The 16,799-nt window shown below is 33.9% G+C and overlaps 1 protein-coding gene across 7 annotated transcripts in view; it reads right to left on the bottom strand.

The window, feature by feature from the left end:
• Positions 1-16,799, bottom strand: part of LOC106867898 (opioid-binding protein/cell adhesion molecule homolog) — a 630,312-nt gene that overhangs the window by 36,591 nt on the left and 576,922 nt on the right. For all 7 annotated transcript variants that reach the window (XM_089360863.1, XM_089360859.1, XM_089360861.1 and 4 more), the window contains one exon: positions 16,510-16,714. In XM_089360863.1, coding sequence (XP_089216989.1) covers positions 16,510-16,714 — 205 coding nt within the window. The remainder of the gene's footprint in view (positions 1-16,509; positions 16,715-16,799) is intronic.

The following is a 16,799-nucleotide window of genomic DNA, read 5'->3' as shown; positions in this document are numbered from 1 at the left end:
GACTGCTGAAATTTTTAATACTGCATTCTGAACACATTTCAGAAGGTTGTGAATGTTTTGGAGACACGCAATACACTGCATCCTCTTTTGTTCAAAATCAGTACAAGTGTCGTCAATGATCCGGTGTGAATTTCTTAATTCAAATCTCAAATTTGTCAGCTTTCCCTCCCCGCATAGCCCTGTGGAATGGGAACTGATAAAAGAAAGATACCAAATAGTTGGAGTTCGGGAATTAATCTGCCGTTGTCTACTTCAACATTTGAAGTTTTGCGCCAAGCTTAGAAATCAATATTGAAAACAATCTATTGAAGAATAAGACAATGCTTCTGTTCGTGAGAAAGTTTACAGAAAGTTTATTGTTTTGTGGATTTATGCTTAACCTTATTCAACTTTAATCAAATGTTATCCATTTTCATGGCCGTCGACTAGTATATATAATTGCAATTGCTCATTGTCACGAATGCAAACATCTTATAAGACATAGAACTATTAACTGATGCTACCGTTTCTCACAAGAAAGCGGAGGAAAAGGAAACTGTAAACAATAATGAAATTTAGGTTTCAATGGCTATTCGTGACAGTTTTTTCTTCCTTCTTGTTCCTCTATAATGCGCCACAATTAAATCATAGCAAGTAATTCTCTTCCATTCGACAATAGATAGGTATTATTTAGTTGTGTAATTTGAATAACATATGTATATATAATACACACACATATATAGACATGTATATACAGACATGTATATATACAGACATGTATATATATATATGTGTGTGTATATGTGTGTTTGTGCATGTGCATGTGTGAATGTAGGTGTGAATGTGTCTGTGTGCATGGTTGTAGGCGTGTGTGCGCGCGTGTGTATGAATGTGTATATGTGCATGTGTATACACACACACACACACACACATACATATATATATATATATATATATATATATATATATATATATATATATATATATATATATATATATATATATATATATATATATATATATATATATATATATATATATATATATATATATAGGTGGATCAGCATGTTGTCTTAAACGTGTCAGCGTGAACATTCCTATATTGTTAATTTTCTATGGAGTTGTGTATAATCACAGTAACTTATGTCATCTGATTCTAAATGTCAAAAGAATTACACCAAACTCCATATAATAGTTTATCATGGGGAAAAAAAAATATAATTTCTTTTTTATTATGTGTCGAGATATCTAGTAAACATGTTCGGATGAAAGTCGTGAACACTTTAAAGACATATTAACAATTATACTACTAACAAATCGAAAAAAAAATGCATAATCATGTTACGTCATTCATTATTCATATAAATTTATTTAAAACCTAAATGGAAAGCATTAATTCTTCCTCTTTAAAGATATTATTCTAATGTAGGAAATCTTATCACAAATAATAGCCAGAATTTTTGCATTCTTTATATGTCTATCCCGCCTATTTTGCTTTGTGAAAATTTCGATGCTGTAATTTTTCAAATCTATTTCTTGCTATCACGAAATTAAAGAATAACGTGTTTACGAAACAATAATGTACGTTCAGAGTTGAACTTCTAGTATAAGAAATGATCACTTGAACCTCTTAAATATTGATATATTGAGTAACACGAAGATTATTAGCCAAAATATCATTTAAATATCATTTTTAAATAGACACGCACTTATACACAACTATACACACGCAAGCACACGCTTGAATATAAGTATGTATATAAATACACATATGTGAGTGAGTATATGTATATGTGTACACACATACACACACACACACACACACACACACACACACACACACATATACATATGGTAACGATTAGAGACACACAGTACTACATTAGAAAGACGATGAAGGTACCATTTACATTTGCAAAATATCTTCAGACACCGTTATAATCTATATGCTTGTAATTACAATAATTTGAAAATACGCCTGTTTGCGGACAAACATGTTTTTAATACGGTAGATACTGGTAATATGATACGCTACCTAGAATCTGCGACACGGAAAAGCTAATTTCTAAGAATACGATCACCCCATCTATCACACCAGTTGATATAAATCTGCTTTAACTAACCACAACTTAGATGTCACCAAAAAAATGTATCACTATTTCTTCATTCTGTAGCGAACACAGTACTCCTGTATGGAAAAACGCTGCTGCCTAGAAATCGCACCTGTCAGCCAATACCCTATCAAATAAGTTGTTAGTGTCCAAATCCATCTGATGTAAATTCAAGGAAGCTTGAGTAACAAAATTTTACTTGCATTAGACTGCGACACATTTCAACGTGCAAGCAAGAATTAAGCAGCGTGACCTAAAAAATTGCTATGGCTCTGATATTTCGCTTAGAAATGTGGTAGTACGTCCGATTGCCATAGTCTCCAATTGCATTGAAGAACGTGACCATCACCGTATGACATATCTCAGAATAAATTCCCTCTGCACGAAATACACCATTTCCTTTTATTGAGTTCTAGTGAGTGCCTTTAAGTAATAGATATTCACAACGTTAGGCTACCGCTTAGTTAGTGGGACAGTCAAAGGCAAAATGATAATGAAACATCTATCATTGGTAACCTAGAGACACATCTGAGCATGGCACGAGACTGAATCTCTGTGCCGTGGATTACATTTGCGCAAAGGCCATAATAGCCAGAGAGTTTGATTTTCATATCTATTCTTCTATTCTTTCATTTAGTTCAGTCATTTGACTGCGGCCATGCTGGAGCATCGCCTTTAGTCGAACAAATCGACTCCAGGACTTATACTATCGGTCTCTCACTTGCCGAACCGCTAAATGACGGGGAGGGAAACGCACCAGCATCGGTTGTCAAGCGATGTTAGTGGGATAAACACAGACACACAAACATACATATGCATATATATGTGTGTGTGGAGGCGCAATGACCCAGTGGTTAGAGCAACGGACTCGCGGTCATAGGATCATGGCTTCGATTCCCATACCGGGCGTTTTGTGTGTTTATTGATCGAAAACACCTAAAGCTCCACCAGGCTCCGGCACCACAACTTTCTCTCACTTTTACTTCCTGTTTCCGTTGTGCCTGTAATTCAAAGGGTCGTCCTTGTCACACTGTGTCACGCTGAATATCCCCGAGAACTACGTTAAGGGTACACGTGTCTGTGGACTTTGGAGTGCTCAGCCACTTGCACGTTAATTTCACGAGCAGGCTGTTCCGTTGATCGGATCAACTGGAACCTTGACGTCGTAAGCGACGGAGTGCCAACAACAATATATATATATATATATATATATATATATATATATATATATATATATATATATATATATATATATACATGCCATGCCTCTTTCAGTTTCCGTTTAACAAATCCACTCACAAGTCTTTAGTGGACCCGAGGCTATATTAGAAGACACTTGCCAAGGTGCCACGTTGCGAGACTGAATCCAGAACCATGTGATTGCTAAGCAAGCTACTTACTATACCTCCAGGAATTATCAGAGGTGGATGTCGGAGTATTCCTACGATTTCACCAGCCCAAATTTCTGACAGCTTAATCCCCGCAGATTGTAAATCCCATGGGTCATTAGTATATGTGGGGCACGGTTGAGAAAGACACCAACTACGTTGCGTAAAACAGCAAGGCCCAACTGGTGACCAAGATGCAGGACATATTCGATGTTCTCAGAAACACAGTGAGGAACGCATGCGCCACATTCCGGAGCTGTGTTGAAGCTGTAATGGAATCTGAGGCCGGCTACATGTAATAAACTGTTGTGTCTCAGCCATAATCTAGTTCATATTTGTTGATTTTAAAAAAATGCTTTTATTTTTGGATGGGTTAATGTGTTTTCTTTACCGTTTATGCAAACTGCCAAGTTTACCCGAACAACCGGAAAACTTTTACGCATGACTATTTGTATTGCATTGGCTGTGTCATATATAGTTATGTATGTAACACTTGACATGCGCGTACGTACCAGGAGTTATATACATGATAAATATTATATTATGTTATTTGTTATTTCCCTGCTATAAAGCATATTTTCCCTATCCCCGTAACTTTGCAATTATTTCAGAATACTTTATAGTGTGATTGCTTTGTTAATTTGTTCGTTCCTCTTTGATTTACAACCCAAATGTATGTGACGTCATCCACTGTTAAACACTTTGAGGCTAATCGTTTTTGTCTCTTTATTATCTGCCATGTTCAATAATTTTCCAGAATGTCTCATCTCATCATGTATTTTGAGGTAATTACATTTTCTATATGTCCATTTTCCCCGTTTGTTTAATTCTAATCGATGCATAGCACTGATTACCCGCTGAGATATTGTACTCCGTGCTGAATTATCTCGATTTGATGAACGAAAAATCGTGCTGCACATTTTCTAAATGCTGCTGTTGCTGCTACTACTACTACTACTACTACTACTACTACTACTACTACTACTACTACTACTACTACTACTACTGCCACCACCACACACACACACACAAACACACACAAGCCACACAGACACACAGACACACACACGGGGGCACACAGGCACACGTCCACGGATGCACACTCATGTGTGTCTCTGTATGTGTTGTGTATCTCCATGTATCCATGTATATATATATATATATATATATAAATATATATAATTTATATAAGGGCATAAGTCAAAAACTACCAAAAAATAAGCAACATATTTATCGAAAGCGAGGAAATGCAGCTTTCGAAATTAATCTCTTATAAACATTTAACTTAACGGTAAACCACTGGTCTCTCAATCAATACAGCAAAACTGTGAAGTAAGCTGCATCTTTTGTTCATCAGTACACGTGTGGTCAAGATACATAAAAATAAACACGAATCAACGTACCACGATGCACCCAACATAGTAAGATGCATCGTGGTATGTTGATTCTTGTTTATTTTTATGTGTCTCGACCATACGTGTACTGATGAACAAAAGATGCAGCTTACTTCACAGTTTTGCTGTATTGATTGAGAAACCAGTGGTTTACCGTTAAGTTAAATGTTTTTAAGAGATTAACTTTGAAAGCTGCATTTCCTCGCTTTCGGTAAATATGTTGCTTATTTTTTGTTAGTTTTTGACTTATTTCGTCCCTTTAAGCGTGAGGCATTACTATATAGTTAATGCCCTTATATAAATGATATATATTTATGGGGAAAAAATGATGAGTTTTTTTCATTATGAGTTTTTTTCACGCTGACTACTTGATAAATTCTTATAAAGATTTTATCCTATATTATATATAAATATATACATATATATATACATAGAGGGCATTAAAACGTTTGGACAGATAAACGACACGAAGATGACAAGAGAAACAACAATTAGAAGGACGGGCAAAAGAAGACGGGTCATTCTTGGTTTTCATTCTTCAGTGAAATACCAGAAGTCACGACCATTTCGGGCAGTTACACTTGATATGGTTCGATAATGGTGAGAACGTTGCCAGCTGCTGACAGTCTGCCTGTATTGTATTGCTTCCAAAACTGCAGTTTCAGAATTTTGATAAGTGCTTGTTGAAGCTACGTGAGCTATGAAAAGATCAATTGGGAAAGCAATGCTTGTCATTACAAACAATGGAGGAAACGAGTACAGGAAAGAATGGGTATTTTTGAACAAAAGTCAATTTTCGTGCTGAACTCAATTCAGCTACTCGAACTCAATGCAACTACTCGTAACGCACTGCCAGAGCGTTTCGTCTACCGATACTACAGACATGTACATCTATCAAGAGCTGAGCACATTACTCACCAGCGGAGTCACAAGTGTAAAGCATGATTTTGTCTTCGTGTACAGAGCTCTTAGTTGTTGCTGATTCCCTTCATCGCTCATTAGTGGATGGCCATCATATACGTATTTCCGAACACCATATTCATATGTATGCATGTGTGTGTTTGTGTGTGTATGTTTATATATCTAAATGGGTGTATGTGTGTGCGTAGTTCGATGATGCCTACCTGACAATCGTATTTCTTTACAATAGGTTGCTAAACAAGTAGTTTCGAAAAAAAACACATTGCGTTGCCTTCATTTATTTATTTGTTTGAATAATATCTGACTATATGCGCACACTATATGATTTTGTTATTCTTGTACCATGCAGCAAATCCGGCATAGATATCTTGCTGAATTTTCTCGAATTTTTATGTTGCAAATGTTTCTCTCATCGCTCGTTCTTGCGTAACCATGATCAGATATGCTGGTTCCCTTTTTTATGCATGTATCATTTGATACGACCTATCATTTTATTAGTTTTCTTTCTGCTTAACAAATTATCCACGTAACATGTTTTCGTTCCAGTTTGCTATTCCCAACTTCTATTATATTCCTAATTGTCTTTTTCTTTTGTCTTGATGATCTGTGTGGCTGCACATGTCAGAATATCGTAAATTTTCTTCACCACATTCTCTGTCACTTCTAAAAGTAATGTATCTGATCGTATATTCTAACACTACTTCTTGGATGTAACTCTATACTCCTCGATAAAAGCTTTCTGCTGCGTTTAATTATTTATTGCAGTTCATTTTATGACACCTTGAAGAAAAGCTGAACAATATATCGTTAATACGTCGGGCTAAATGCTTAGCGGCATTTCCTTGTGCACTTTCTGTTGTCAGTTCAAATCCAGCTGAGGTCAACTTTGTTTTCACCTCTTCGAGGTCGGCAGAATAAGGTACCAGTAAGGCGGCGAGCTGGCAGAAACGTTAGCACGCCGGGCGAAATACTTAGCGGTATTTCGTGTGTCTTTATGTTCTGAGTTTAAATTTCAACGCGGTCGATTTTGCTTTTCATCCTTTCGGGTTCGATAAATTAAGTACCAGTTATGTACTGAGGTCGATCTAATCGACTGGCCTCCTCCATCAAAATTTCGGGCCTCGTGATTAGAGTAGAAAACTTTAAAGTACCAGTGAATCATTTCGACTTTTCCCCTCCATTAAAAATTGCTGGCTTTGAATTCTGCAAATGACTGGTGCTCCGTTTAGGATTACTGTAGTAATCGCCGTTAGTTGCAAGCCATATTAACTGGGTAACCAGCCTTATATGTCCTGGGGTAGATGAAAAATTAAAACAAAATATTCCATTAACGATCTTCCTTCTATTTAGTTTCGTTCGAGTATATTCTTCAGTTTCCTCTTATTTTCTTCCCCAAATTAACTTGTTCTTTCACCTTTGTCATTTGAAATATCTATGATACTTATTCTCTTTCTTGGGCTACATGAAGAAAATAAAAAAAATATAATAATACATTAATGATCTCCTTTCAATTTAGTTTTATTCCAGAATCTTCTTGAGCTTCCTCTTATAATCTTCTCGAACTGAATTTTTTATTTCATCTTGCTCATTTGGAAATTATAATACCTATTCTCCTTCTTGGGCTTATTAAAGGAAAATAAAAACAAAATACTCCGCTAATGATCTTCCTTCAATTCAGTTATATTTCAAATTCTTATTTATCTTCCTCCCATATTCTTCTCCAATTAAACTTCCTGTCTCACCACGGTCATGTGAAATATTTATACTATTAACAAGTAATCGAGAAGGATGCTTCGTTTAATTTTCTATCTCTTTATATTTTACTGATATGAGAAATGTATGGCTGTCAATAAAATTCAACTTCGAAATATCTCACCGATTCTATCAGTTAAATCCCATTATGTCTTCTCAGCCATGCCTCAGATCTATGAAGATTATCTGACTACTAGATTAGTTAAGTAAACATAGCGGTAGCTTATTTTTACTCTTTCGTTATATACGGCAACATGTATAAGTGGGTGATTAAGAGATTCGCTTCACTGCCCCCCAATTACCAGTTTCGGTAACGATATGCAGAATTTGAGGTAGGTGTTGACTACTAGATACCCTTATCGACCCCCCGTGTGCGAGTGGAGTGTCTGCTATTTTATGGACGAATTTTACTCAGTAACATTTTAAATTATGTAATGTAGATTACGTATACATAATTAGGATAATTAGTTATAAATTACGTATACATTAATAGAACAAACTGTCGGTTTTCCAAATAGTTAATGAAGACTTAAAACAGAAAGTGAGAGACTGTGCAAATGGGAATGAAATACTCCGCAGTAAATGCAATGAATATTTAAATTTGCGACAAATCAAAATTATAGGAAATTACTTATGACAAGAATTTATAAAAATATTTCCAGACTGTCAACCCTTTAATAATTGCTTTCTCCATTATAGTATATATATATATATATATATATATATATATATATATATATATATATATATATATATATATATATATATATATATATAGGCATATTCTCTACAGCTACCTATTCACCACGGAGAGGGAACACGACAGGGGGTAATACTGGACAGACATATTGTGTGTGTGTGCGTGCGTGTGTGCGTGCGTGTGTGCGTGCGTGTGTGTGTATGTGCGCGCATGTATGTATGTATGAATACAGCATAACTATAACATTTTAAGTTGTGGCAAATACTTTATCGTGGGCATAGTCGAAAGAATGAAAGGGCATTTAGATACTCAGGCAAAAAACTTTGCAAGGTAGTTATTGAAGTTACTGAAATAATATCCGAAAATACTTTTGTAAGTAATGATATTTGAAAGATGAAACACATCTCTCTGTATCATGTTAGGTTGCATATCTTGAATATACCAAATGTTAAATTAATTGCAGAGCATATGATGAACTGAAAAAAAAAATGTTACACTACCAATATAAATTTGGTAATTTCGTTTTATTTCATAAATATCTTCGTCAAAACTTCGTCGTTCAGTAAAATTTATTTTCTCTATCTACAGAATAAAGATATATATATATATATATATATATATATATATATATATATATATATATATATATATATATATATATATATATATATATATATATATATATATATATATATATATTATATACATATTAATATGTGTTCGCTATATAAATATCTTTATTCTGTAGTAAAAACAAGACAGCTCAAATATTCCTCTGAAGATTTTCCGAAGAAGGGGTCCTAACCCTGAAATACTGAATTAAATGTTGCAAGTACATACGATCAACCTGCATTATTTTTGAGACCTTGCATTTTCTTGGCTTTTTGACAAAAAAAATATTAGAAATATTTACATACACATACACCCAGAATCACACACATGCATATACCCATGCCTACATACATATATGCACACATACATATATACATACATATATATATATATAGACATATATATATATATATATATATATATATATATATATATATATATATATATATATATATATATATATATATATATATATATATATATATATATACATATATATATATATATATATATATAAGGCATTAGGTAGGTAGGTAGGAAGGCAGGCTGGCATGCAAGGATGTTTGCAAGTTTCATTTCTTGTTGGAAGACTGGAATCGTAAAGTAACTGTCAATTTGCTGATGCATTGTCTCACGAAACGCGCGCAGATAATTACATATATTCGTGTACGTTTATATCTACATATCATCTATTTGTTTTCTTGTTCATGTGTTTGCGTGTACGTGTGACTGTAAGTGGGGGTGTTGCGTGCAGGTTCTGTGTGTACGCAGTTTTAACTTTATCATTATTTGAATGTATTCATGTCTTTGTTTATTACGATAATACATTCAAATTTTCACTCGATAACAAACGTTACCTGCTGAATAGATTCTGAATAGATAGAGAAAATAAATTTTACTGAACGACGAAGTTTTGACGAAGATATTTATGAAATAAATCGAAAGTACCAAATTTATATTGGTAGTGTAACATTTTTTCCTTCAGTTCATCATATGCTCTGCAATTAATTTAACATTTGGTATATTGAATATATGCAACCTAACATGATACAGAGAGAGATGTGTTTCATCTTTCAAATATCATTATTTACAAAAGTATTTTCGGATATTATTTCAGTAACTTCAATGATAACTGCTTTGCAACGTTTTTTGCCCGAGTATCTAAATGCCCTTTCATTCTTTCGACTATGCCCACGATAAAGTATTTGCAACAAGTTAAAATGTTATATTTATGCTGTATACATACATACATACATACATGCACGCACATACACACACACGCACGCACACACACACAATATGTCTTTCCAGTATTACCCCCTGTCGGGTTCCCTCTTCGTGGTGAATAGGTAGCTGTAGAGAATATGCCTTTAGAAGTTGAAATACGTTACAAACATATTTCAACTACTCTAAATTTCTCATATAAACGTAGTCTAATCGACTCAATCAACGAGATCTTGGGAAAATGAAACCCGAGTGTCATTTTCGTCAGAGTCTCAAATCCAAATCGTCAGTGATAATGGACTGAACTGAATTTAACTAATCTGCACATCTTCTCATGGATGGTGATTCGACGATTTCCTCTGAGAGCTGCGCAGTTTTTACAATTTTACTGGTTGCGGGTGTCGCAGAACGTTCATCAATATCGACATTTTTCAGCCGTCTTGGAAACATCTGAACCACTCGTACACTTGGGTATGTCTCATACACTCTTCTCGATACACTGTCTGTAACATTGCGTAGGCGTGTTAGCATGTATCTCCATGACAACTTTCTCTGTCATTGTAAATGGGACAATCACACGCTACACAACTTCAAACACTGCTGTAAACAGCGGAAGTGAGCTGGAACGTTAAAACTTAGAGTACACACACTTATCGGTTTACTCTGTGTGCTTTAGCTTCGTTACTATGGCAACAGTCCAGATACTTATTGATCAGACCTCGAATATGCATGTATATTTGTGTGTCCATGCGTGTGTGTATATATATATATATATATATATATATATATATATATATATATATGAATTTGTTAAATCCGAAACTAGTTCCTGTTTAATAATGCTTTTTTAGGTGATTTTAAATGTCTTGCCCGCTCACGTTTTTGATATGCTGCTATATTTCATGTTGAGAACATTTTAGATCTTAATAGACACAAGTTGTGATCTATTTCTAGCGAATTAATTGTCCACGTTAGTGGTCGACATTATTTTTTTTAAATGTACCTTAATCCCCTGAGATTGCAGATAATATTTCTAAATCTCTTTGATTCTTTACATGTGCTGGCCTCCTGATAATTAATCGATCTTAATTAATATATGACTAATTACCAGACTTTATAATAATATATATATATATATATATATATATATATATATATATATGGAGAGGAAGAGTGAGAGATGCGTGTGTGTGTGTGTGTCTGTGTGTGTTCATGGCATTGTAAAATATTTTGTTATATTTGTCATATATCCATTGTATATATGGGTATGTACATACATAGTGTATGTACGGAGTAGGAGACGAAAGTCAGCGGTCAATGTCAATCATTATCACGTAATAATAAATATGCTCTCCTTCTTATATAGATATATATATAGGCGCAGGAGTGTCTGCATGGTAACAGGCTCGCGACCCAACCATTTGGTACGGGTTCAGACCTACTGTGTGGTAACTCGGACAAATTACTGGTACCATAGTCTCGGGCCGATCAAAGCCTTGGGAATGAATTCGTTGGACTGAACCTGAAACCCCGTCATATATGTGTGTGTTTGTGTTTGTGTGGCTATGTTTGTCCTCCTACCATCGCCTCACAACTGCTGTCAGTGTGTTTACGTTACGGTAGCTTAGTGGTTCGGCAAAAAGTCACCGATAAAATAAGTACACGGCTTACAAAGACTTACTCCTGGGGTTGATTTGTTCGACAAGCGGTGTTGCTCCAGCTTGGCTGCAGTCAAATAGCTGAAGCAAGTAAAAGAATAAAAGAAAATAGAATGAGGACGAATGGCTTAGTGGTCAGAAGATTGCATACATGCGATTTCAATTCCTTGATAGGTTAGTGCGTTGTACTCTTGAGTAAAACACTTCATCGCACGCTGCACTTCGATCACTCCGACAAGCGACGCGTAGCGCGGCACGAACATTCGATCACCATAAACGAATCATTTACCCAGGTCGCTCTGCAAAAGTTGAAAACTTATACATCGTCATCGATAGGAGGGTCCACTATATATATATATATATATATATATATATATATATATATATATATATATATGGTACAAACTATCATATGCTATAAATCTTTGCTCTTCTTTTTTTACTATGCCATTATGCCTGCTGAATTGATGGTAAATAAACACACGTCTGAAGCAGTAACACATGTCTGCAGCTGATCATTTACCTACAGAAAAATATTAGACTATTTTCTTTAATAGCCTATCATTTCTCTCAAATGCTCCAGTCATGAAATTATCTCCCCTTCTTATTCACATTCGCTTGCAATGTCCAGGAGTTATTTTTCTTACTATTCGTCGAAGCGAAGATAATAAACCAATAAATCAAGAATTTATCTTTACGGGGTCTTAAATATAAGTTTATTCGCTTTTGTAGTCTATGTTGAAGCCATTGTCCACGTGAAGCTGTTCTTCTTAACTCCCTTTTGTTATGCATTTGTGTACCTATTTATATATGCATATACGCGCACGTGCTCGCACACACACACACACACACACACACATATACGTAAACACACTCATACACACACATACCCACACACACACACTCACACCAATCTTTCTATCTAGTTATACACACACACACACACGCGCTTATATATATATATATATATATATATATATATATATATATATATATATATATATATATATATATATTTATATATATATTAATGTGTGTGTGTGTATGTGTATGTGCATGTGTGTATATATTCGTCTGTTCAATTCATCCCAGTACATGTTTTTAGGACAAAGGAAGAATTAGAACAAGGTGAGATCTATTAACAACATGAATTCTGAAAACGAAAAAGTCGACGCTTCGTTACTTCGACATGACTCCATTAACCGCTAAATTTATTAATTGACTATTTATATTAATGTCTCACCTCAATACTGATTCACGTATGCAATCGTTAAAACCTGAAATATCAATATATGTGATATAACCCGTTACATCAGTAATTGTGGTAACTAGTAATAATCATTTAAATGAAAACAGGGAAAATGAATGCTTACTATAGCTTATGAGACTTCAACCTTTTCTAATGTTAAGTAAACCATTTGAACTTCTTCGTCAATTATCCAATGTAATTCCTTATTATGAGGAGTCATTTTCTATTAACGTATTAATGAAGAAATGTGGCTAATTTTATTCATTGGATTAGAGAGAGAATAATACAATTAAACGCTACATGGTTCTTTAAATTACGATACTTTAACTTGGTTAATTATATCATGCTTTCAGTTTTATATACATGCATATGACTATAAAGACATACACGTTCCCGCAATAGCACACACACACTTGTACAATTCAATACTCCTAGCACTCGGAAAAGTAAACACATTCAACCACTCATATATGGAGACAGAGTTATAGAGATATGTATAAACATTATTTGTTATTTTGTAGGCTTGACGTTTATGATATGCGTGATGACACAACTACCTACCACATTCAGATATATACCTCTTCACGTCATCATAAGCATGTTCATGAACTCCGTGCTCACGGATGGAATCGGGTGGGCACTTACATCAAAACACACACCAAACAAAAAAAAAAAAAACGCAATTGAATGTCTCACTCAGATATGAACACGCATAAGCGCATACATTCCCACATTACGTACAAACATGTGTGCCACATGCTTGATATGAAATTATTCTGCATAAACAAACATACAACGAGAGCAAGCAGATGACCATCACGCTGGATAACAGATTTGTGAACACACTCTCAACCATATAAATGACACGCTCTCTGACAACCGCGCTAAACACTCATTAACATATTTTAACAACACCTGTTAACAATACTTACAAATGACGTAATAGCACTGCTAACATAGTAGAACACAGTATTGACGCGTACAAGGGTTTGTATAACGAAATACGGTGCCCCAACAGACTGTTAATAGTTTTAATAGGATCTCATGGGAAGACATGCTTCTATGGTTAATAGGCTTTTATTTATGTTCTTATCTTTTTTTCCAGTCATTTTCATTCCTTAATCCTTTAAAATATTTGGTTAAAATCTCGTCTATTAATTCAATATTTTCCTTGTATTCAACCATTAAACTAGTACCTCGTTTATCGCAATGTATTCCACCTGTGCTTTCGGACTGCTTCGCATTATTATTGTATCATTTTAATTTGTGTGACACACACACGCACGCGCGCACACACAAAAACGCACCCGAACACAAACACGTAAATGTGCATAAAAACACATACGTACGAACACACACACACAGATATGTCTGTCTATAAATATATACTTTTGTATCATATATCAATATATACTACATATATATACGCATATACATCTGCGTGCATATGCATGTATATAATTATACATAAATGCATATGTCTAAGTATATATATATATATATATATATATATATATATATATATATATATATATATGCTATATGCATACAAATACATACACACAGACAAAACACACAGACACACACACACACTCTCTCTCTGTCTCTCTCTCTCTCTCTCACACACACATATATATACATACATACAAATATGCATGTAAATATGTATGTATTCAAAAACCTTGTGAAATGTATAAATATTTGATATGTTAAGTAGGAGAACGCTAGGTATTAGCAGCAGTAAACGTGTTAAGCTAGCTGATATTGATATAATATTTATGTATTTTGTTTGTCTGAGTTGATTGTAGTTAGAATGATTACTTTTAAATATGTGACTGAAGCATTTCAACCCATCGACTGAGTAGAGATGATGCAATAAATTTCTGGTGTTGTTTTATATGTCTTTGTTATTGTCTTGTTTTTGTTGCTATGCCTCTTTTGCTTTTTTTTTTCTTTTGTCTTGCTTTGATTGTAGCATTTGTTATTGTTTTTAATGCTTTTTTATTATTTTTGTATTTGACTTTTAACTGAACATTTTCGCTAAACGAGCAGAATTCCGAAGAAAATTACTAAAGCCGTTTAGAACAACTTTCTTGTTCTCGAGAATATTGTACCTGCGACTGAACTATATATCATGTTTCTTTTAAGACGTTATGTTGCACCTTATGGGAATTTAGGTGTTGTTTCTAGCTGGGATAATGCACAAGTACAAAACCACTTAACGGCAATACAACCAGATATTTGAGAGTGACTTGCATTGCAATATATTTTAACTTGGGGAAAGTTAGCTAATTCACATAAAAAAATAATTTGCAATGTAACCTGATGTTTTTATATTTTCTTTAATTGAATAAAAATACACATGGCCGAGAATGCGTATTATTTGAGCAGTTTCAAACTTTCAACTTATTTTTTTAGCGGTTGTTTTGTAAAATATATATTTGTTGATTTTGTAAAGGCGGGCACGTATTACAGACTTCAACGCGTGCCGTATTTTTCGCTCATCAATATAATTTCTACGTGGAAATTTATCTAATACATCATAATAAATGTTAGGTAATTTTGGGATAAGACAAATAGCAGAAGGAATATAATTTTCTCCGTGATGTAAAGTGCCAAGAGTTGAAAATTTAGAGATTTCTTGCAGTTCCTCGCTGTTATGTGTCATAGTCAATTGAATTTAATTTAAGCCGTCAGTAGCCCTGCATCTATTTTTTTTTTTACTTGGGAAATGGTGTACCTGCGGTTTGTCTCAGATGATATAGATATGTGTGTGTGTGTGTGTGTGTGTGTGTGTGTATGTGCGTGTGTATGTATATATATGTATATATATATATATGTATATATATGTATATATATATATATGCATATATATATATACACACATATATATTTAGATGTATCAATATAAATAATCTATGTATATAGACATATATGTATGCATATGTACGTATATATACATATAATTGATTATTTCCCCTTAGCACTAATTATTTGTTGTATTATATCAACTTTAACTACAGAATACATAACGTTAATGACTTGTCAACTAAACCAATGAAATCTTTTACACGGAATAAATTAAATAAATCGGTTCCAATATGTAAATGCAGATTCAAATCTACTAATGCTCAAACAGCTGCAAAAGAATATTAATATTAGATTAAAAGATTTGGTGCAGTAATGACATAGATATATTTCTACCTTATATAAATATTTCTTTGAAAGAATCAACATGTTGCATAATCATGTAATTTTTGAATTGATAAAATTTCGCAGATCGTTATACAAAATGATAAAATTGAAAACTAGTCGGATATTTAAATTTACTTACTTGAGAGCCTCCAATTCATTCTCTCGAACACGATATCAAAGACCAGATGATGAAGAGAATATATTATGAAAATCTAAAAGTTTTCGTTTCTTATGTTATTTCATTTTGTCGGCAAAGTGACGCAAATGTGATAAGCATTACGTCACTTCTTCGAAAACAAACATATATAAGAAATACTATCACTCACCTTGGACAATTAGGTTTATCCGTTTGACTTTAACGGGAGAGGTATTGATGTGGCAAGAGTATATTCCTCCATCAGATGGTTCTACTTCACGGATGTGCAAGTTCCAAGATGTTGTTGTTGGTCTTTCGACACTGATTCGACTGTCATCAGTGATTCTTCGATCTTGAAGTGTAACTGTAATGGCTTTTGGATTTGCCCATACGATCTGCAATTACAAAAAAATTCGGTTCAAACTCAGATACATACATATTGATATATATATATATATATATATATATATATATATATAT

The sequence above is a fragment of the Octopus bimaculoides genome, chromosome 12, assembly GCF_046866305.1.
Source record: "Octopus bimaculoides isolate indiv1 chromosome 12, ASM4686630v1, whole genome shotgun sequence".
Taxonomy (NCBI): domain Eukaryota; kingdom Metazoa; phylum Mollusca; class Cephalopoda; order Octopoda; family Octopodidae; genus Octopus; species Octopus bimaculoides.
The sequence above is the reverse complement of the archived record's forward strand: the minus strand, read 5'-3'. Positions and strand labels throughout refer to the sequence as shown.